This window comes from Chiloscyllium plagiosum, unplaced genomic scaffold (genome assembly GCF_037043375.1).
Source record: "Chiloscyllium plagiosum isolate Xiang-an unplaced genomic scaffold, Cpla_swu_hap1 HiC_scaffold_14, whole genome shotgun sequence".
NCBI classification, from domain to species: domain Eukaryota; kingdom Metazoa; phylum Chordata; class Chondrichthyes; order Orectolobiformes; family Hemiscylliidae; genus Chiloscyllium; species Chiloscyllium plagiosum.
The window spans coordinates 2,664,428-2,688,545 of record NW_028270152.1 but is presented as its reverse complement, the minus strand read 5'-3'; the positions used below and the strand labels follow the sequence as shown (position 1 = coordinate 2,688,545).

Here is a 24,118-nt window from a genome sequence, read left to right as displayed (position 1 = left end):
CCTGGGGGTTACCATTGACCAGAAACTCGACTGGGGGACTTGCCAAATGAACACAGTGGCTACAAGAGCAGGTCACAGCTTGGTCTACCCAGTGACACACACGTCCTAAATGAAATCAAGAAAAGAAAACTGAAATATCATGGTCACCATCACTGATGGAGAGATTGAAGTTATCATTGATTGTTATGAAACCCATCTGGTTCACTGACCCTCATTAGGGAAGGAAATCTGCCATCCTTACCCTGTCCAGCTGACATGTGCCTCTTAAGGTGGTGACCCTGATTTGGTTCCCAGGCAATTTCAGAGGATGATCCGTTCAAGGGCAACAAATCTCAGATTTGCCAGTGATGCCCACATTCTCTGAGAGAATCTCATATCTTGGTTTCATCTGTTGTGAATTGCAGATGGGCACTGCCCTGTGGACTAGCATCTCTGAGGGAGGCTGAGAAATCTGTCATTCTCCTCCAATGGCACGGTGGCTCAGTGGTTAGCACTGCTGCCTCACACCGCCAGGGACTTGGGTTCAATTCCTGCCTTGGGTGACTGTCTGTGTGGAGTTTGCACATTCTCCTCGTGTCTGTGTGGGTTTCCTCCCACAGTCCAAAGATGTGCAGGTCAGGTGCATTAGTCAGGGGAAATGTAGAGTAATAGTGTAGGGGCACGGGTCTGGACTTGTTGGGCCAAATGGCCTGTTTCCTCATTGTAGGAATTCGAGGAATCCATTGGCATTCACTACAGGTGGGTGAGGTGATTGGCTGGTACTGTATTACATTAATTTGTGTATTTGCTGTTCTGTGTTATCTCCAGTTTACTGCTGTCAGGTGTGTGGGTGGGGTGTGTGGGTGGGTGTGTGTGGGTGGGTGTGTGTGGGTGGGTGTGTGTGGGTGGGTGTGTGTGGGTGGGTGTGTGTGGGTGGGTGTGTGTGGGTGGGTGTGTGTGCGGGGTGTGTGTGTGTGTGTGCGCGGGGGGTGTGTGCGCGGGGGGTGTGTGTGTGTTCTTCCTCCTATTTACATCTCTCTCTGTTTATTGCAAGTTTAAACTATTAACTAATCTATGCTGAAACAGTTGTTTTCTCACTGTTTGGCTGCCAAGTTTCTCAAGGTGACTCTGAACTGGGCCAGTTCAATCACACATTGTTCAGTGAATGACCTTACTATACAATGCTCAGATCAACCATTCTCTGATATTTCCAATGTGACACTAAAACAACACCTTGTGGATTGTGCAGTCAGCGATATTGCTAATCTCTACAAACAGCATCGTTTGTCGGAGGGAATCCCTGATATTCTGCTGGAGTTACAGCAGAAACCTCCTCGTCAATTTTGGAAAGTTAGTAAATCAATCAGCAGAAATAATTACTGCCCTGATCCCCACTGACACAAATCTGAGAGTCCCCTGCTCTTGGGGAGGTTCTGTCTTCCTTGTACAGTTCCATAAGTGTTCTAATTCCTGCTGGCATGTTGGCCTGGCCTTTGGAATGATCTGGACTGAGTCTGGAGAGGGAAAGTCTTTTTTTTCCTGTCTACTACAATGTTTTAATCATCTGAAGCCCTCTAACAGCTCACTGTCTTACTCCAGTATACTCAAGTTACCTCAGCTTTGGAAGCTGGTTCCACCTACTCTAGTGAATTTATGTACAATCCCTTTTTTTGAGGCTGGTCCTACAGTGTGGGAGAATGTGCCCTGGGTGGGATGTCAGCAGAGACTGGGACAGTGGGCACTAAGCCAAAGTGACCCCAGAGGGTCAAGAGAGAAATTGAGGAGAAATGTAAGATGTTGTGAAACATGAAAGGGTTCAGAAAAGATTTACAAGGATGTTGCCAGGTTTGGAGGATTTGAGCTACAGGGAGAGGCTGAACAATCTGGGGCTGTTTTCCCTGGAGCGTTGGAGGCTGAGGGGTGACCTTATAGAGGTTTATAAAATAATGAGGGGTATAGATAGGGTAAATAGACAGTCTTTTCACTGGGGTGGGGGAGTCCAGAACCAGAGGGCATAGGTTTAGGGTGAGAGGGGCAAGATATAAAAGAGACCTAAGGGGCAACGTTTTCACTCAGAGGGTGGTACGTGTATGGAATGAGCTGCCAGAGGAAGTGGTGGAGGCTGGTACAATTGCAACATTTAAGAGGCATTTGGATGGGTATATGAATAGGAAGGGTTTGGAGGGATATGGGCCGGGTGCTGGCAGGTGGGACTAGATTGGGTTGGGATATCTGGTTGGCATGGACGGGTTGGACCGAAGGGTCTGTTTCCGTGCTGTACATCTCTAAGACTCTGTGAGAGGAGGTTAAATAGTGGTAAGTGACAGGCTCAGAGGCCAGGGCCTGGTCTATCCCTGAAGCCTCATTAACCCCAGTGCTATCGTTCCTCATCCTTTACTTTCATGTGGACTTCACCAAAAATAGGCAAAAGTGAGGACTGCAAATACTGGAGATCAGAATCGAGAATGTGGGTCTGGAAAAGCACGGCAGGTCAGGCAGCATCTGAGCAGCAGGAAAAACCACGTTTCATGCAAAAGCCCTTCATCAGGAAACAAAAATAGCACAATTTGCATTTATATAGTGCCTTCAGTAAGATTAGAGATCATGAAATGCTTCAACACATCGATTCTCTCAAACACAATCTTACACTGATCTACCTCAGGAGATATCACAGGATTCTGTCAGCATAGGCCCTGAATGTGCTTGCTAGTTCCATTTTCCCCGTAGACCTGCACTGTCTGTCATTACAATAAACTTGGTCAAAATGTGTCATTGTCTTACTGAGGGAGGGAGAGAGAGGGGGATTGGGGGATAGCGAGAGAGTGCTATGCCTGTCCTAATGATGCTCCAGTGCTGATGGTGGGTTTGGTGGGACAAAGGGAGCTCAGTCTGTCTTCCTGCTGCTGCCTGAAACCAGTTTAATCCCTGACCAGTGAAACCATCTGCTAGTTACTGCTGTGACGTAGACTGAGCTCTGTTGCTAATCCTTCCTAGCCAGCCAACTCTGTGACAATGAGTCACAGCAGAACCTGCCTCCCTTTCCCAGCAACACCCATAGTGTGTTTATTGGTCAAAGATTGGTGTGTGACACAGTACATCAGGGGTTAAGGCCAATAATATCAGCTCTCTCTCATTCCTCCAGCATCACCCCCAACACCAAGCAAAGCTGTTAAGGACAGGGATAGCATGGGGTTAAAGCTCTCTCCACACAGGCACCACAGTGGCTCAGTGGTTAGCACTGCTGCCTCACTGCACCAGGGACCCAGGTTCGATTCCAGCCTCAGGCGACTGTCTGTGTGGAGCTTTAACGTCCTCCCCATGTCTGCGTGGGTTTCCTCCGGGTGCTCCGGTTTCCTCCCACAGTCCAAAGATGTGCAGGTCAGGGTGGATTGGCCGTGGGAAATTACACACAGTGTTTGGGGATGTGTAGGTTTGGTGCATTAGTCAGGGGTAAATGTAAGGGAACGGATCTGGGTGGGTTACTCTTCGGAGGGTCGGTGTGGACTTGTTGGGCTGAATGGTCTGTTCCCGCATTGTAGGGATTCTGCACTGTCCCCCAGCAAACACTCCCAGGACAGGAGTTAGATATAGAGTAAAGCTTCCTCTACGCTGTCCCACCATCAAACACACTCTCTCTCATGGAAGCTCTGTGTCGGAGCTGAATTTCTGACTCTCCTGGTTTCCCTTCATTCCCACCATTGCAGGCCTCCTCAGCACGGTCTTGCTGCTGATAGTTACACAGTCCAGTCCCAACCTGTGGTCAACGCTGTTTGACAGACGGGTGTGGGGGAGGGGAGGCCAGAGTGGTCACTGTCATGGTGACTGTGAGAGGGGAGTGTGTACTCGGGAGAGTAATAACTCTTCCAGGAAGGGCCTGGGATCAGCCCGAATTGGTCTGAGACAAGCAGGAGAGCTCGTGGTGACAGGGAGATCTCCTTCAGAGTCTGTCAGCTGACCTCTAATCCTCACCCAGAGTACCCTCTATCCTACCCCCCTATCCCTGACCTTAATCTCTCCACAATTACAAGCAGAAACTCCCTGAGCACCATTCCCAGGAATTCCCACCGGAAACGGCTTTTAAACTTTAATTTAAAATCCCAGCTCGTGTGTGACCAGCTTGCTCTCCGATCCCGTTTCTGTGGATGGTGTTACAGTCTGTCTCGGGACAGCAGGGATGGTCAGTAAGGTGCTGGACGTTTGGGGGCGATGGTTGGAGGTGGGAGGTGGATTTGTGTCCAGGCTGAGGTCAGGGGTCAGGTTCACTGACATGTTCTAGATGCTGACCCACTCTGTCAAAGAGACTCCTTTAGCTCAGGGTCCTGCACTCACCCTGGATTTCACCCCTATTTTTGTCAAAACAAGACACTCTCTGCTGGAGAGTCCCAGGACAAATCAGCCTGAGCTCTGCACTCCACTCCCCTCCTGCTCAGAAAGTCACCGGTTCAATTGCAGGCAATGGGCTCAAACCCTTTAACCAGACTGTAACTCCGAGAACACCTGGAGTACTGTGTGCAGTTCTGGTCTCCAAATTTGAGGAAAGACATTCTGGCTATTGAGGGAGTGCAGCGTAGGTTCACGAGGTCAATTCCTGGAATGGCGGGACTACATTACGCTGAAAGACTGGAGCGACTGGGCTTGTATACCCTTGAGTTTAGAAAACTGAGAAGGGATCTGATTGAGACATATAAGATTATTAAAGGATTGGACACTCAGGAGGCAGGAACGGTGCGGCACGGTGGCACAGTGGTTAGCACTGCTGCCTCACAGCGCCTGAGACCCGGGTTCAATTCCCGCCTCAGGCGACTGACTGTGTGGAGTTTGCACGTTCTCCCCGTGTCTGCGTGGGTTTCCTCCGGGTGTTCCGGTTTCCTCCCACAGTCCAAAGATGTGCAGGGTCAGGTGAATTGGCCATTCTAAATTGCCCGTAGTGTTAGGTAAGGGGTAAATGTAGGGGTATGGGTGGGTTACGCTTCGGCGGGTCGGTGTGGACTTGTTGGGCCGAAGGGCCTATTTCCACACTGTAATATAATCTAATCTAATCTAAAAACATGTTTCCGCTGATGGGTGAGTGCTGAACCAGAGGACACAGCTTAAAAATACGGGGTAGACCATTTAGGACAGAGATGAGGAGAAACTTCTTCACCCAGAGAGTGGTGACTGTGTGGAATGCTCTGCCCCAGAGGGCAGTGGAGGCCCAGTCTCTGGATTCATTTAAGAAAGAGTTGGATAGAGCTCTCAAGGATAGTGGAATCAAGGGTTATGGAGATAAGGCAGGAACAGGATACTGAGGAAGGATGATTAGCCATGATCATATTGAATGGTCGTGCAGGCTCGAAGGGCAGAATGGCCTACTCCTGCACCTATTGTCTGTTATCTATTGTCTATAACAATGTCAGAGGGTCAGTGCTGAGGGAATGCCGCGCTGTCGGAGGGTCAGTGCTGAGGGAGTGCCGCACTGTCGGAGGGTCAGCGCTGAGGGAGTGCCGCACTGTCGGAGGGTCAGCGCTGAGGGAGTGCCGCGCTGTCGGAGGGTCAGTGCTAAGGGAGTGCCGCGCTGTCGGAGGGTCAGCGCTGAGGGAGTGCTGAGTTGTATTCCTGCCTGTGCTCTCAGGCTGATGTAAATGATCCCATGGTTGTTCTTTGTAAAAGGGCAGGGACTTTCACCCGTGTCTTGCTGAATATTTTATTGTACAACACACATGACTGAAGCAGTTTGATTGGTCTGTTTCCCTCCCTGCTGTCTGTGGGAGCTTGCTGTGTACAAAGGGCTGCTTTTCCAAACAGGGAGAGAGGGACGGGGAGGGCTGGGGGCTGAGCGGTTTTGGGACACTGGGTGGGTGGTGTTTTGTGAATGGTGGCTCTGTTTGGAGAGAGAGTGATTCTGGGTGATGTTTCAGAGTGACAGCACCATCCTGCAGCTCACTCACCGCCCCACACCCACACCCCAGGCCTGACACACACCACTGTTCCCCCCAGCATCACCCACATCCCTCTCCCCACCCACACTCCTCCAACATCGCCCCCCCCACCCACACTCCCCCAACATCGCCCCCCCACCCACACTCCCCCAACATCGCCCCCCCACCCACACTCCCCCAACATCGCCCCCCCACCCACACTCCCCCAACATCGCCCCCCCACCCACACTCCCCCAACATCGCCCCCCCACCCACACTCCCCCAACATCGCCCCCCCACTCTCACTCCTCTAGCATCTCTCCCCCACCCACACTCCCCCAACATCGCCCCTCCACCCACACTCCCCCAACATCGTCCCACACTCCCCCAACATCGCCCCTCCACCCACACTCCCCCAGCATTGACCACCCCCCCCACCCACACTCCCCCAGCATCAACCCCCCCCACCCACACTCCCCAGCATTGTTGCACACAGCACCCACGTCCTGTATCTACTGCTGGGCCACAACTTCTGGGGAAGGGGGGAGGCGGTGAAGGGAGACGAGGCAGTGGAGACACAGAGAGACACACACACACACAGAGAGACAGAGAGACACACAGAGAAAGAAAGACAGAGAGAGAGAGAGAGACAGAAACAGAGAGAGCAAGCGAGGCAGATTAGCTGGGATCAGGTGTTGTGACTGAAGTGAAGTCAGGCAGCAACTGAGGGGAGAGTGATTGGCTGCTTGACAATGGGCTGGAGCGAAGCCTGTTGTTGTCATGGGCTAACGCAGAGTCCGATTACAGAGAGCTCAACACAATCACGCACTTCATACTGAAGCAGAAAGCCAGACGCACCTGGTTTTCAATGAGATTCTAAAGTGAGCCCTCCCTTTCATTTGAAGACAAGCTGAGAGATATTGCCTGTGTCCCTCACTAATATTTACCTGCGTCCAGGAAAGCTAACAGCATTGAAGCGCTCTCCCGCTGCCAATCCAATGCCCTCATCCCGTGGCACTGAAATGATGAAGGATATGGCTATAATCTTCCAAAATTCCCCATATTCGCGAAATATCCCAGGGTTTGCGGAATTTCAAGTGTAACAATCCTGTTCATGAAATGAGTGAGGCAGAAAGCAGAAAATTCCAGAGCAGTTAGTCTGAGAGGTGATTAGGAAGAAGTTGTTCCAGAGATTGCATACGATTTTCTGAAATTTCCTGCTGCAATTGGGCAGCATCAACCCGATTTTACTGAAAGGAAAATCGATGTTTGACAATTTATTTTGAAGATGAAACAGGCAGCCCGAGTAAATGGGAAACAAGAGATGAAAGTTATTGAAATTTCCAAAAGGCATTTTCCACGGTGCTGGGATGCTGTGAGGCCACATTAATATTTGTACTGATATTGTTGGTGAATATTTCAGCATGGGTAGAAGGTTAGCAAACTACCAGGAGACAGAGAATTGGGACTAATGAGTAAACTGTAATGAGTGCAGTACCACAAGGCTAGAACCCAGGTATTTACAATTTATCTGAAAGACATGAGAAGAGTTTGAACAAGTTGTTCTGATTCTCATGGGAGTTGAGAAGAAGGTAAGATGATCTAATTGAAATCAAGAGAACCCTGAGAGGACTTTGCCAGAGCAGGTTGGGAGCTGAGTTCCCTCTTGAGGAGGAATCGAGGAGCAGGGGCCCACAGCACGGACTCCCGTTTAACACTGAGAACGAGAGAAAGGGTTGTGAGCCTGTGGAATTCCCATACTGACACTTACACTCTCACTCACTCGTTTATACTCTCGCAATCACACTCTCTCAGTCACTCTTACACATCACACACTGACTCACTCACACTTAGTCGCTCTCTCATTTCCCCGTGTGCGCGCGCACACACTCACTCACTCACATGGACTCATCTACACACTCGCTCACACATTTACTAATGGCATTCCAACTGGAACTCTATCAACAAACACATCGAGTTAGAGCTGAAAATGTGTTACTGGAGAAGCGCAGCAGGTCAAGCAGCATCCAGGGAACAGGAGAATCGACGTTTCGGGCATAAGCCCTTCTTCAGGAATTGAGTTAGACCCCATCTACCACCCCCTGAGAAAAGGAACAGGAAGTGACTTCACCATAGGAAATAACATCAGCACAGGAAATGACATCACAACCCAAACATATAAATAGAAAGCAGGAATTATCAGCATTGCTTCTCCTGAGGCCCACTGAAGATGTTACCTTGTAGGGTGATGAAACGTCTGGAAATGAACCTTCCAGCTCAGTGAGCAAACCTACATCCAAAACCTCAACCTGAGCTACAAATCTCAAAACTCTCTATGTTTACTTTTACTCACACTTTCACAGTCACTTTTGCACGTTCAGTCACGCTGTTTAACTCTCACATATTTGTTCACACCTGTTCACACTCACTGTCATTCTCTCTCTCAATCTGTTAGATTTTTGATAAAAAGAAATTGGGGTGAAAGGTTATTAGGGGCTGGATGGGAATTGTGGGACAATCTGATCATGATGGTATTGAGTGGTGGAGCAGGCTGGAGGGGCTGAATGGCCTCCTAATCAGAGCTTCCTCCTCCCCCCGCTCTGTGCTGATGCAGCCAGTGTCTCAGGCAGGCTGCTTTACTCAGCAGCTCTCAGCTGGAGGTGAACCTGATCAAACATTCGGGTGAATCCTGACGGGCTCCTGGTATCAGCTGGAGACTGTGTCCCTCAGCACCCTGCACCTACCGGACCTCAGCACACACCTTGCCCACCCCGGAGTAACCCACAGCCAGGGTCTGGGCAAAGCTGTGTGCACTGCAGAGGGGCTGAACAGGTTAACAGTGAGGACACCGTGCGTGCTCAGGGGAGAGCAGGGGGGCCTCCTGTGACTGAGCAGGTACTGTCCAGTACCACCTGATCACAGGCTCACATTTACTCCATGGTACCCAGTGAATCAATACCCACATAGCCGTGATAATGTCCCCACCTCTGGACCGGGAAGGCTGTGTTCAAGTCCCACCTACTCCAGAGGTGTGAAATACCACCTCGGAACAGGTTCACTAAAGCGACTCTCTACTTCTCTCTGTTTCTCTCTGCCCCATCTGACAGTCCGTCGCGCTCTCTCTCGCTCTCTCTCTCTCTGTTCTCTGTGTGTGTCTCTCTCTCTCTCTGTCTCTCTCTGTCTCTGTCTCTCTCTCTCTCTCTTTTTCTGTCTCTGTCTCTCTCTCTCTCTCTCTCTCTCTATGTCTCTCTCTATGTCTCTCTCTCTCTGTCTCTCTCTCTCTCTCCCCCCTGTCTCCCTCTCTCTCTGCCCCTCTCTCTCTCTGTCCCTCTCTCTCTTTTTCTCTCTCTCTCGCTCTGTCTCTCTCTCTCTCTCTCTCTCTCTCTCTCTCTCTCTCTCTATGTCTCTCTCTCTCTGTCTCTCTCTCTCCCCCCCTCTCTCTCCCTCTCTCTCTCTGCCCCTCTCTCTCTATGTCTCTCTCTCTCTCTCTCTCTCTCTCTCTCTCTCCCCCCCTCTCTCTTCCTCTCCCCCCTCTCTCTCCCTCTCTCTCTGTCTCTCTCTCTTTCTGTCTCTCTCTCTCTCTTTTTCTCTCTCTTGCTCTCTCTGTCTCTCTCCCTCTCTCTCGCTGTCTCTCTCTCTCCCCCTCTCTCTCTCCCCCCGTCTCTCTCTCTCTCTTTTTCTCTCTCTTTTTCTCTCTCTCTTTCTCTCTCTCTTTTTCTCTCTCTCTCTTTTTCTCTCTCTCTCTCTCTCTTTTTCTCTCTCTCTCGCGCTCTCTATCTCTCTCTCTCTCTCTCTCTCTCTCTCTCTCTCTCTCTCTCTCTATGTCTCTCTCTCTCTGTCTCTCTCCCCTCTCTCTGTCTCTCCCCCTCTCTCTCTCTCTCCCCCGTCTCTCTCTCTCTCTGTCTTTCACTCTCTCTCTGTCTATCTCTCTCTGTCACTCTCTATTTCTCGCTCTCTCTCTCCATCTGCCCCACTCCATGTTCTCGCTCTCCAAGTGAACTCGAGCACACGTTGCACAGAGTTGTCTCCAGTCATTCACTTCATTTGCTGTTTGAGGCAAGTCTGAGTGAAGTAGTTTTATTGATAAAGATTCATCAAAAATATACAAAAATATTATTAACTGTCCCCCATCAAACACTCCCAGGTTAGGGACAGCATGGGGTCAGATACAGAGTAAAGCTCCCTCTACATTCTAATATCTGATGGGTGGTGTGGGAGAGCAAGTCATGGAAGATGAGTCTAACTGAGCTGGTCTGTTTGCTCAGTTTGAACCCAGCCTGGTTTTATTGATGTTATTGCTGGGTGTCTGAACTTGAAGGGATTGAAAGGAGGATTGTGTGCGGCCCTGCCTGGGGGTTTCTGGACTAAAGCCTGCTCTCATTTCCATCACTATCACCAACGGTTCAGCTTCCCAGCTGGGTGACTTCGCTGGATTAAAACTCCAAGTTGAATCTCTGAGCTGATTATTTGTAGATTTCTGTAAATTAAAAATCAGATGAAAGGAGGGATTTAAAAAGAATTAAAATGTTCCACTCTCAGACTGGGATTTAAAGCTGTTAACCCTTCAGAGGTTGTGTTTGAGAATGTGCATTAGTATTCAATAACCATGGCAACAGAGCAGGCTATTGGAGTTAGTCAGATTGTAGTCTTTATCTGTGATCCTGGGATGATTCCCATGGGATTGAGTTGAATGTCGATTGAGAGCCAGCAGAGAATTGGAGGGTAAAACAGAATCTCAGAGACTGGAGATGGGAATTAAACCACCACAGAAAGACCTAGAGAAACTCAGCAGGTTCAGCAGAGTGTGGAGACAGAGAGAGAGGAACAGAGTAACATTTGCCAATCTGACCATTTGAACAATGCTGAAGAAAAGTCTAATCAGACTCGAGACATTAACTCCCCTTTCTCTCCACAAATGCTTCCAGACCTGCTGAGTTTCTCCAGCAATTTCGGGTTTGATTTCAGATTTCCAGCATCTGCAGGATTTTGCTTTTATTGCAAGGTCAGAAATTACACGACATCAGGTTATAGTCCAACAGCGTCACTTTGAAAGCTTGTGAATAAACCTGTTGGACTCGAACCTGGTGTTGTGTGACTTCTGACCTTGTCCACCCCAGTCCAACACTGGCACTTCTACATCATGAGATAGGGAGTTGCCAAATGACCCATCTTGTGCACTCCTCCTCCTGTTTCTCAGTCAGTCCCTCGGTATTAAGGGAGGGGGTAGTTTGATGAGGTTTAGAGAGAGCTGATAATATCCAATGTGCTGCAGAGATCAGAGCAGATAGTGGAGCCCTGATCTTCCCCATTCCGAGGGCCCGAGGCAGTTCCTCAATGCACTCGCTGCCTTCTCTATTCTGGTCAATCAGAGCCCGGCTCCCCCGTTACTTGGGGTGGGGGAGAGGGGGGTGGTGTGTGACCTCTTCAGTGAGGCTTGGAGGACATTCCCTGAAGCAATCCTCCCGTTCCCCTGGGAAGCTCCCACCGCCGCAGAGTTCTGGGTCCAGCAGGGGTTTCTGGTGTCTGGGTTCTGACACACCATCCACACGGCCCCCTCTCCAACACAACCTGGTATCATCGGCAAACTTTGAGATGTTACATTTTGTTCCCTCATCCAAATCATTAATAAATATTGTGAATAGCTGGTGTTCCAGCACCAATCCCTGTGGCACACCACTAGTTACTGCCTGCCAATGTGAAAAGGGCCCATTAATTCATAATCTTTCCTCTCTCCATTACCCCAGTGAGTGAAGGTACCTTCTACACACCACCCCAATAGATTGGGGTCTGTCAATGGTTGTATGACAGAGCCAGACATGAGGAGGACAAAACTCCAGGTTTGGGGGGGCGGGGGTGGTTTGTGACCAGATCACCCAGTTACACCCTCCTCCCGGTGTTACACTCACCTCATTATCATGTTTCACATTTATCAAAGTTGGAAGCCCAAACTCTTATTCTCTGAAAGAAATGTCTGATTCATTCACATATAAATTCTATATTAAACTCTCCACCATTTCCTTCTTCAGCCTGATCCATATTCTCACCAAGATTTTAATTCCTAGTTCATTCAGAGTTTCCACACGCTCTCCCCACCCCCACTTCAAAGGCAAGTCAGGTCCCTGGGTTGTCTGCAATAACTCCTGTCAGTTTCTTCAGGTCACAGGAGTGCCCATGGGTATTCCTGTCTCATTGTTGGGGGGAACTGTGACGAGAATGCAGAGATCCTCCAACAGGATATATTGAATCTATCAGGAAGGTTTCTCACATGATGAAACATAGGGACCGGTTAAAGTGTGTCTGCTTTAATGCAAGGAATGTCTGAAATAAGAGTGATGAACTTAGAGCATGGATCAGTACTTGGGGCTACGATGTTGTGGCCATAACAGAGACGTGGGTTTCACAGGGGCAGGAATGGTTGCTAGATGTTCCAGGGTTTAGAATGTTTAAAAAGAACAGGGAGGATGGGAAAAGAGGAGGGGGTGTAGCACTGCTAATCAGAGAGTGCATCACAGCTACAGAAACGAAGGTTGTTGAGGAAGGTTTGTCTACTGAGTCAGTATGGGTGGGAGTTAGGAACAGCAAGGGGACAGACACCTCATTGGGGGTTATCTACAGACACCCTAATAGCAGTAGAGAGGTTGAAGATCACATAGGCGGGCGGATTCAGGAAAAATGCAGAAGTAGCAGGGTTGTTGTTGTGGGTAATTTCAACTTTCCCAGTATCGACTGGAACCTCCTAAGTGACGACGGTTTGGATGGACCTGTTTGTCAGTTGTGTTCAGGAGAGTTTCCTTACTCAGTATGTAGACAGGCCGAAGAGGGGTGAGGCCATTTTGGATTTGGTGCTCGGCAATGAGCCAGGACAGATGTCAGATCTCACGGTGGGAGAGCACTTTGGTGAAAGTGATCACAATTACCTCACACTTAGCATAGCCTTGGAGAGGGAAAGGTGCAGTTACTGAGGGAAGATATTTAATTGGGGAAAAGGAAATTATGACAATATCAAACAGGAATTGGGAAGTACAGATTGGGATCCCTCTATTAATAAAAGCTAAAACATTGTATGCCTTCTTAACAACCCTGTCAACCTGGGTGGCAACTTTCAAGGATCTGTATACATGGACACCGAGATCTCTCTGCTCATCTGCATTCCCAAGAGTGGTGCTGGAAAAGCACAGCAGGTCAGGCAGCATCCGAGGAGAAGGAATATCTTGATGAAGGGCTTTTGCCTGAAACGTCGATTTTCCTGCTCCTTGGATGCTGCCTGACCTGCTGTGCTTTTCTAGCAGCACACCAGTCTTGACTTTGTTTCCACTGGAGTTCAGACGAATGAGGGGGATCTCATGGAGACTTACAGAAGTCTGACAGGACTAGACAGGCTAGACACAGGGAGGGTATTCCTGATGGTGAGTGCATCCAGAACCAGGGATCACAGTCTGACGATTTGGGGTGGACCATTTAGTTGTGATATGAGGAGACATTTCTTTACCCAAAGAATGGTAAGCCTGTGGAATTCATTACCACAGGAAATGGTTGATACCAAAATATTAAATGTATAAAAGAGGCTGCTAGATATAGCACTTGGGGCGAACGGGATCACAGGTTATGGGGAGAAAGCAGGATTAGGCTATTGAGTTGGACAATCAGCCTGATCAGGGTTAGGCTATGTAACCAGTGTTTTGTGCATTCAAGTCCAATACGTCCTTCTCACTATTAAAGGGAACAGTTCATTTGTAAAAGATACTTATCAATTCTCTGAACCTCTAACCTTCTGAAGTGAGGATAGGAAACTGTGAAAGAAAACTATTTCAGTTCTGTGCAACCTGCAAATCTAGGATTAAAGAGTAACTCCATGTTTCATGTGTTTGTTATGTCTTCACAGGAGTCTTCCTCATCCCATATTTGCTGATTGTTTTGGTGGGAGGAATCCCAGTGTTTTTCTTGGAGATTGCACTGGGGCAGTTCATGAAACAGGGCGGTATTGGTGCATGGAATATTGCACCGCTCTTCAAAGGTGAGATACAAATCAGATCAAAATGTGTGTTTCATTTCATTTGTGTGTGTGAGAGATTGGGACATGAAGAGAGAGGAAGAGGGAGAGGCAGGAAAAGTGGGGAAAGGAAGAGAGACAAACACAGAGAAGTACACAAATTCTGAGAAAATTCTTTTGCATTCCCATTCTTTCAAGCTCATCTATATATTCATCTACCTTTTCTAACTATTGTATTCTGGAGAGTGCTCTGAAATATCTTATTGATGTGGAAATGCTGAATAGATTTTGCATGTTGTCTGGTTCCTCTATAGCATCCCATCAGCCTAACATCGAAGAAGTTATTCAGAATAGAATGAATAGTCACCTGGAAATAAATGCTGGTTAGCATGCAAAACGTCCTTCCAACTAAGTTACTGGAACTCTGTGGGAAAAGTGACAGAGGGATCATGAGGGTAACCCTGTTGATGTGATGTGTATTGACTTGTAGAAGAGACGGTGCCTTTTTACAACAGACCAATGAGGAAAGTCATGAAGTAAAGGGACATTAGCATTGTGGATGCAAACGCACATGAGTGAGTGACAGGAAATGAACAGCAATCGTCAATGGATAATTTTCAGGCAGAAGGAACGTTTGTCGTAGAGTTCCCCAGGGTTTTTTTCTGAGCTGTGTATCTTGGTGTGCTGGGTGGGGGTGGGTGTTCCAAAATTTACAGAAGACATGAAACTGTGAGGAGGACAGATTGGTGGGATGGGGGATGTTGGTGGGATGGGCAGAGAGGTGACAGATGATATTTAATGCAGAGAAGTGTGAGGCATACAGTCATAGAGATGTACAGCACAAAACAGACCCTTCGGTCCAACCTGTCCGTGCCAACCAGATATCCCAACCCAATCTAGTCCCACCTGCCAGCACCCGGCCCATATCCCTCCAAACCCTTCCTATTCATACACCCATCCAAATGCCTCTTAAATGTTGTAATTGTACCAGCCTCCACCACATCCTCTGGCAGCTCATTCCATACACATACCACCCTCTGCGTGGAAAAGTTGCCCTTTAGGTCTCTTTTATATTTTTCCCATCTCACCCTAAACCTATACCCTCTAGTTCTGCACTCCCCCACCCCAGGGAAAAGACTTTGTCTATTTACCCTATCCATGCCCCTCATGATTTTATAAACCTCTATAAAGTCACCCCTCAGCCTCCGACGCTCCAGGGAAAACAGCCCCAGCCTGTTCAGCCTCTCCCTGTAGCTCAAATCCTCCAACCCTGGCAACATCCTTGTAAATCTTTTCTGAGCCCTTTCAAGTTTCACAACATCCTTCTGAAAGGAGGGAGACCAGAATTGCACACAATATTCCAACATTGGCCTAACCAATGTCATGTACAGCCCACAACATGACCTCCCAACTCCAGTACTCAATACTCTGACCAATAAAGGAAAGTATACCAAACGCCGCCTTCCCTAACCTATCTACCTGCAACTCCACTTTCAAGGAGCTATGAACCTGCACTCCAAGGTCAGCAACACTTCCCCAGGACCTTCCCAGTAAGTGTAAAACTCCTGGGTGTTGCACTTCGGTGCAAAGAACATGGAGAGACTGGGTAAAGTAAAGGGTCCCATTCTAAGGGATGTATAGTGGCACAGGGATCTGGATATGCTTTAGTCTTTAAAGATGCTGTAAAGAGAGCTATTAGCATAACAAATAATACTCTAGGCTTCATTAATAGGGGCATAGAGTACAGGAGTAAGGTGTTGAACTTGTACACGACACTTGTTCGCCTTTAGCTGCAGTATTGTGTCCAGTTGTGGGCCACACGTCTGGGAGAGAGTGCCGAAGACGTTTACCAGAATGTTTCCAGGAATATGAAACTTCAGCACTGGGGATAGATTGAGGAGGTTGGGTCAGCTGTCCTTGGAGAGAAGGAGGCTGAGGGGAAATCTGATCAAAGTTTTCCACATCAGAAGGTGTCTAGTCAGAGAAGGTAATGAGAAACCGTTCCTGATCTTTAACAGGTTGAGAATCAAGGGATTCCAACTATTTGGAAGGATAACCCATTGTGATGTGGTGAGGGTCTGGTGCACTTGCTTGCCAGTGTGGAGGAGGCAGGTTCAACTGAGGCTTTCCATTGGCTAATGTGGAGGATAGTTCCCATAGAAACAACTTGCGGAGTTATTGGGAAAAGGCACAATGTTAAAATACTCAAAGAGCCAGTGCAGACATGATGGGCCAAATGGCTGCCTTCTATTCTCTAACAATTCTGTGATTCTGAGGAATGTTGGGTTGAGAAGCAGAAGTAGGCCATTCACCCCTCAGGTCTGCTTTCCCCTTCATTGGGATCGCGGTTGGTCTGATTACAGTTTTAACTCCACTTTCTTATCCGTCCGTCCCTCCAGACGCTTTTCTCCCTCGTTCATCAAAACTCTGTCTAACTCAGCCTTGGAATAGGCTGCTTCTGATTTGAAAGTCTGTACCCAGGTAGGCATCAGGAATTCGACCACTGGTACCCTCTGCCTTCTCATACAGTTACACCAAGGCAGAGGGTGTGTGTATGGAGTTCGGGTACAGAACCCTTCCAATCATGTTGAATGCCAGAACAGGCTCTAGGGGCTGAATGGCCTCCTCCAGTTTCTTTGGCTCTGTGCTTTCAGGGGTGTGTTTCTCCTTGGTGCTGATCATTCAGGATCACAGGAATCTCTCTGCATTGCCTTTTCCTGATTGGCCACTCCTTCCAAGTAAAGGTTACGAACAGTACTCAATGTGTTTACGTTGAAATGTCTCCTGGATATTTGGTTGCCCTGGAGACAGTGTGTTCTGCTTGATTGTAGATTCCCACAGAGTGAGGCATGGTTCCCCCGAGGACTCGACCCAGTGCTGACCTCAGACCCACTGGTTTAGAACTCCCGGTTACCTCCCTGTTTAAATCGTGGGTTAAATCGTACATTCGCTATCCTCCATTCTCTAAGAACTGATCCACAGTCTCGAGAGCCTTGGAAGATGAGCATCAATGCATTCCCTATTTCTCAGAGCACTTCCTCAATTAATCTGGGATGTAAATAATCAGAGCCGAAAATGTGTTGCTGGAACAGCGCAGCAGGTCAGGCAGCATCCAGGGAACAGGAGAATCAAAGCGTTGATTCTCCTGTTCCCTGGATGCTGCCTGACCTGCTGCGCTTTTCCAGCAACACATTTTCAGCTCTGATCTCCAGCATCTGCAGACCTCACTTTCTCCTCACTAGATAATCAGACCCTGGGGGATTATTGACCTGCAATCTTATCATTTCCCAATCCCATTTCCCTGCCAATACCGATTCCCCTCGGTTCCCCCCCTCTAAACCCTGTGATGCCCAACCATTCTGGGATGAATCTGTGTCTTTCTTTGTGAAGACAGGACTAAAGGATGTTTTTAGTTGGTCAGTCATTTCTTTGCTTTCCTCCCCCTCCACCTTGTACACTCCCCTGTTTCTGACTGCAAGGGGCCAGTATTTGTCTGAAACAATCTTTATCTCATCATATATCAAAGGAAACATTTAATCAGTTTTTATATTCCCTGCAAAATTACTTTCATACTTGATTCTCCTGTTTGTAATCAATCCCTTGGTTCCCATTCGCTGAATTCTGAACTGCTACCTCTCCTCGGGTCTGTTGGTCAGGCAGGCTAATCTTTATTGGCCCCTTCCTTGGATCTAATTCCAACTGGGATTTTCTGGGTAGTTCCGAAGGTAGATTGGAGAGAATAGGACTGTTTTCCATGGAGCAGAGGAGACTGAGGTAGGAGGTAGAGAAATGTGATTAAGATGTATTACATTTTGAGGGACACAGGCAGGAAGAAACTTCGCCCCTTAGTGGACGGCTCAGGGACTGGGGAGAGGAGATCGAAGGTGAGGGGCGGGGGTTTTAGAGGCGAATCTGAGGAAAATGATATCACCCAGAGAACGGTTTGAATCTGCACGTCCCTGCCTTTGAAGATGGAAGATACAGAAACCCTCATCAGACTGAGGAAAGATTTCGATGTACATTCGCGATACCATGGTAGACAAGGCTATGGGCTGAGAATAGTTGGTGGGGGGGGGGGTTGACCAGCACAGACTCAATGGGCTAAAGGGCCACTTTCTATCTGATCAACCCCCTCACTCTGTGACACTCCCCACCGTGACCCCCTCACTCTGACATTCCCCACCGTGACCCCCTCACTCTGACATTCCCCACCGTGACCCCCTCACTCTGACACTCCCCACCGTGACCCCGTCACTCTGACACTCCCCACCGTGACCCCGTCACTCTGACACTCCCCACCGTGACCCCGTCACTCTGACACTCCCCACCGTGACCCCCTCACTCTGTGACACTCCCCACCGTGATCCCCTCACTCTGTGACACTCCCCACCGTGACCCCCTCACTCTGACACTCCCCACCATGACCCCGTCACTCTGTGACACTCCCCACCGTGACCCCGTCACTCTGACACTCCCCACCGTGACCCCGTCACTCTGACACTCCCCACCGTGACCCCCTCACTCTGTGACAGTCCCCACCGTGACCCCCTCACTCTGTGACAGTCCCCACCGTGACACCCTCACTCTGTGACACTCCCCACCGTGACCCCCTCAATCTGTGACACTCCCCACCGTGACCCCCTCACTCTGTGACACTCCCCACCGTGACCCCCTCACTCTGACACTCCCCACCGTGACCCCCTCAATCTGTGACACTCCCCACCATGACCCCCTCACTCTGACACCCCCCACCGTGACCCCGTCACTCTGTGACACCCCCCACCGTGACCCCATCACTCTGACACCTCCCACCATGCCCCCCTCACTCTGACACCCCCCACCGTGACCCCCTCACTCTGACACCCCCCACCGTGACCCCCTCACTCTGTGACAGTCCCCACCGTGACCCCCTCACTCTGTGACAGTCCCCACCGTGACACCCTCACTCTGTGACACTCCCCACCGTGACCCCCTCAATCTGTGACACTCCCCACCATGCCCCCCTCACTCTGACACCCCCCACCGTGACCCCCTCACTCTGTGCTGGTACCTGCTGCATTCCCACTCCCTCCCCCACATAGTGATTCTCTCCTCTGGTTTGTGGACCTTCTCCCATCCCCCACCTTATTCTAGATTTGACAGGATTTGAAGATTATGGAGTTACTTCCTCATCATGGCCCTCAGCTTGGGGTTTGGAAAGAATGTGTTAGATGGTGAGCAGTTTTTGTTTCCTTATTAAATCAAAGCTCTGATTTCATTCGAGTCAGTTCAGAGGAGGTACTCTCGGATGATCCCTGGGAGGAGAGTGTGGTGCTGGAAAAGCACACCAGGTCAGGCAGCGTCCGAGGAGCTGGAGAATTGATGTTTCGGGCAAGGGACCTATTCCTGATGAAGGGAGTTTCCCTGAAACGTTGATTCTCCTGCTCCTCGGAAGCTGCCTGACCTGCTGTGCTTTTCCAGCGCCGCACTCTCGACCCTGATCTCCAGCATCTGCAGTCCTCACTTTCTCCTGATCCCTGGGATGTAGCGATTGCCTTATGTGCAAAGGCTAAACAGGTTGGGACTCTGCTCCCTGGGGTTTGGAAGAATGAGGGGGGATATTCACTGAAACATTGAGGATTCTTAAGGGGCTTGACTGGGTCAATACTGAGAGGATGGTCCCCCTAATGGGAGGGTCAGGGACCAGAGGGCACAGTCTCAGAATAAAGGGGCACCAGTTTCAGACTGAGATGGGGAGGAATTTCTTCTCTCAGAGAGTTGAGAGTCTTTGGAACTCCTTCCCACAGAGAGCTGTGGGGGCAGGGTCCGTGTGGGTATTTAAGGCTGAGATCAATAGATGTTTGATCAGTTGGGGAATCGAGGATTACAGGGAAAGGGCAGGAAAGTGGATGTAAGGAATGTCGGATCATGGTCCTATCTAATGGCAGAGCAGGCTCGAAGGGCTGAATGGCCTCTGCCTGTACCTATTCCTTATGGTTCTTTATGGTTTTTGCCCTTTCCAGGTTTGGGCTTCGCTTCGATGGTGATTGTGTTTTTCTGTAACACGTACTATATCATGGTGCTTGCCTGGGGTTTGTATTATCTTATCCATTCCTTCACCAACAATCTTCCTTGGGCAACGTGCGGAAACTCATGGAACACTCCAGAATGTACTGAAGTCTTCCGGCATGATCAATGCCATAACGGGACCATCGTAAACTCCACAGCCTTCAATGTGAGCTGTGACGAGTTGGTGGACAAGCGCTCACCCATCATTGAGTTTTGGGAGTAAGTGTGAACTCAGACTGAAAGTGAAGATGCTCTTAATCTCAAACCCTTTGTGATTTGTTCATATTTTCATCTTTAGGGTAAAGAAAGTAATTTCTTGTTAACAAATATATATCCGAAAAACTGTGAATGTTGGAAGTCAGAAACAAAAGCAGGAATTGCTGGAGAAACTCAGCAGGTCTGGCAGCAAATGTGGAGAGAGAAACCAAGTTAACGTTTCGAGTCCAGTGATCATTTTTCACAACACTGGACTCACAACATGAACTCTGTTTCTCTCTCTGCAGATGCTGCCAGACCTGAGTTTCTCCAGCAACTTCAACAAATATATTTCCAAGGTGAGAGATAACAACCTCAGCAGCTCCCCATCAAACTGCTGATCAGGGAGGTGATGAAAGGGCTCCTCAACAGTGCTATCAGGCAGCCCTGCTCAGCAATAACCTGCTCAGCAATGCCCACATCACACTGCAAGGGACAGCAAGGGGTTAGATAAAACAGTAAAGGGAGCTTTACTCTGACTTTATCCCCGTGCTGTACCTATTGGATTAGATTATTTACAGTTTGGGAACAGGCCCTTCGGCCCAATAAGTCCACACCGACACGCAACCCACCCAGACCCATTCCTCTACACTTACCCCTTTGCCTAACACTAGGGGCAATTTAGCATGGCCAATTCACCTAACCTGGACATTTTTGGACTGTGGGAGGAAACCGGAGCACCCGGAGGAAACCCACGCAGACACAGGGAGAACGTGCACACTCCACACAGTCGCCTGAGGTGGTAATTGGACCCAGGTCTCAGGCACTGTGAGGCAGCAGTGCTAACCACTGTGCCACCGTGCTGCCCACTGGGAGTGTTTGATGGGGGACAGTGTAGAGGAACCTTTACTCTGTATTTAACCCCTTGTTGTCCCTCTCCTGAGAGTGTTTGATGGGGGACAGTGTAGAGGGAGCTTTACTCTGTATCTAACCCCGTGCTGTCCTGGTCCTGGGAGTGTTTGATGAGGGACAAGTGTAGGGAGAGGTAAAAACAATGACTGCAGATGCTGGAAACCAGATTCTGGATTAGTGATGCTGGAAGAGCACAGCAGTTTAGGCAGCATCCAAGGAGCTTTGAAATCGACGTTTTGGGCAAAAGCCCTTCATCAGGAATAAAGGCAGAGAGCCTGAAGCGTGGAGAGATAAGCTAGAAGAGGGTGGGGGTGGGGAAAAAGTAGCATAGAGTACAATAGGTGAGTGGGGGAGGGGATGAAGGTGATAGGTCAAGGAGGAGAGGGTGGAGTGGATAGGTGGAAAAGGAGATAGGCAGGTCGGACAAGTCCGGACAAGTCATGGGGACAGTGCTGAGCTGGAAGTTTGGAACTAGGGTGAGGTGGGGGAAGGGGAAATGAGGAAGCTGTTGAAGTCCAAATTGATGCCCTGGGGTTGAAGTGTTCCGAGGCGGAAGATGAGGCGTTCTTCCTCCAGGCGTCTGGTGATGAGGGAGCGGTGGTGAAGGAGGCCCAGGACCTCCATGTCCTCGGCAGAGTGGGAGGGGGAATTGAAATGTTGAGCCACGGGGCAGTGTGGTTGATTGGTGCGGGTGTCTCGGAGATGTTCCCTAAAGCGCTCTGCTAGGAGGCGCCCAGTCTCCCCAATGTAGAGGAGACCACATCGGGAGCAACGGATACAATAAATGATATTAGTGGATGTGCAGGTAAAACTTTGATGGATGTGGAAGGCTCCTTTAGGGCCTTGGATAGAGGTGAGGGAGGAGGTGTGGGTGCAGGTTTTACAGTTCCTGCGGAGGCAGGGGAAAGTGCCAGGATGGGAGGGTGGGTTGTAGGGGGGCGTGGACCTGACCAGGTAGTCACGGAGAGAACGGTCTTTGCGGAAGGCGGAAAGGGGTGGGGAGCGAAATACATCCCTGGTGGTGGGGTCTGTTTGGAGGTGGCGGAAATGTCGGCAGATGATTTGGTGTATGCGAAGGTTGGTAGGGTGGAAGGTGAGCACCAGGGGCGTTCTGTCCTTGTTACAGTTGGAGGGGTGGGGTCTGAGGGTGGAGGTGCGGGATGTAGACGAGATGCGTTGGAGAGCACTACATTGGGGCGACTGGGCGCCTCCTAGCAGAGCGCTTTAGGGAACATCTCCGAGACCAATCAACCACACCGCCCTGTGGCCCAACATTTCAACTCTCCCTCCCACTCTGCCGAGGACATGGAGGTGCTGGGCCTCCTTCACCGCCGCTCCCTCACCCCCAGACTCCTGGAGGAAGAACGCCTCATCTTCTGCCTCGGAACACTTCAACCCCAGGGCATCAATGTGGACTTCAACAGCTTCCTCATTTCCCTTTCCCCCACCTCACCCTAGTTCCAAACTTCCAGCTCCGCACTGTCCCCTTGACTTGTCCGGACTTGTCCGACCTGCCTATCTCCTTTTCCACCTATCCACTCCACCCTCTCCTCCCTGACCTATCACCTTCATCCCCTCCCCCACTCACCTATTGTACTCTATGCTACTTTCTCCCCACCCCCACTCTCCTCTAGCTTATCTCTCCACGCTTCAGGCTCTCTGCCTTTATTCCTGATGAAGGGCTTTTGCCCGAAACGTCGATTTCGCTGATCCTTGGATGCTGCCTGAACTGCTGTGCTCTTCCAGCATCACTAATCCAGAGAGTGTAGAGCGAGCTTTACTCTGTATCTAACCCCGTGTTGTCCCTGTCCTGGGAGTGTTTGATGGGGGACAGTGTAGAGGGAGCTTTGTTCTGTATCTAATCCCGTGCTGTCCCTGTCCTGGGAGTGTTTGATGGGGGGACAGTGTAGAGGGAGCTTTGTTCTGTATCTAACCCCGTGCTGTCCCTGTCCCTGGGAGTGTTTGATGGGGGGACAGTGTAGGGGGAGCTTTACTCTGTATCTAACCCCATGCTGTCCCTGTCCTGGGAGTGTTTGATGGGGGGACAGTGTAGGGGGAGCATATCTCTGTATCTAACCCCGTGCTGTCCCTGTCCTGGGAGTGTTTGATGGGGACAGTGTAGAGAGAGCTTTACTCTGTATCTAGCCCCGTGCTGTCCTGCTCCTGGGAGTGTTTGATGGGGACAGTGTAGAGCGAGCTTTACTCTGTATCTTACCCCGTGCTGTCCTGGTCCTGGGAGTCTTTGATGGGGCACAGTGTAGAGGGAGCTTGACTCTGTATCTCACCCCGTGCTGTCCCTGTCCTGGGAGTGTTTGATGGGGAACAGTGTAGTGGAAGCTTTACTCTGTATCTAACCCCGTGCTGTCCCTGTCCTGGGAGTGTTTGATGGGGGGACAGTGTAGAGGCAACTTTACTCTGTATCTAACCCCGTGCTGTCCCTGTCCTGGGAGTGTTTGATAGGGGGACAGTGTAGAGGGAGTTTTACTCTGTATCTAACCCCGTGCTGTCCTTGTCCCTGGGAGCGTTTGATGGGGGACAGTGTAGAGGAAGCTTTACTCTGTATCGTACCCCGTGCTGTCCCTGTCCTGGGAGTGTTTAATGGGGGACTGTGTAGAGGAAGCTTTACTCTGTATCTAACCCCGTGCTGTCCCTGTCCTGGGAGTGTTTGATGGGGGACAGTGTAGAGGAAGCTTTACTCTGTATCGTACCCCGTGCTGTCCCTGTCCTGGGAGTGTTTAATGGGGGACTGTGTAGAGGAAGCTTTACTCTGTATCTAACCCCGTGCTGTCCCTGTCCTGGGAGTGTTTGATGGGGGACTGTGTAGAGGGAGCTTTACTCTGTATCTAACCCCGTGCTGTCCCTGTCCTGGGAGTGTTTGATGGGGGCAGTGTAGAGGGAGCTTTACTCTGTCTCTAACCCCGTGTTGTCCCTGTCCTGGGAGGGTTTGATGAGGGGGGGCAGTGTAGAGGGAGCTTTACTCTGTCTCTAACCCCGTGCTGTCCCGGTCCTGGGAGGGTTTGATGAGGGACAGTGTAGAGGGAGCTTTACTCTGTCTCTAACCCCGTGCTGTCCCTGTCCTGGGAGGGTTTGATGGGGG

The 24,118-nt window shown here is 49.8% G+C and overlaps 1 protein-coding gene across 2 annotated transcripts in view; it reads left to right on the top strand.

Annotated features, from left to right (window-relative positions):
• The window catches only part of LOC122559229 (sodium- and chloride-dependent creatine transporter 1-like), a 132,059-nt gene that overhangs the window by 26,470 nt on the left and 81,471 nt on the right, over positions 1-24,118 (top strand). The window contains exons 1-3 of one of the 2 annotated variants that reach the window (XM_087994028.1): positions 4,138-4,156; positions 13,759-13,890; positions 19,869-20,133. In XM_087994028.1, coding sequence (XP_087850154.1) covers positions 13,842-13,890; positions 19,869-20,133 — 314 coding nt within the window. In that variant the 5' untranslated portion in view covers positions 4,138-4,156; positions 13,759-13,841. Of the gene's footprint in view, positions 1-4,137; positions 4,157-13,758; positions 13,891-19,868; positions 20,134-24,118 lie in introns of those variants that run through there. The other variant, XM_087994027.1, reaches the window with a different exon arrangement.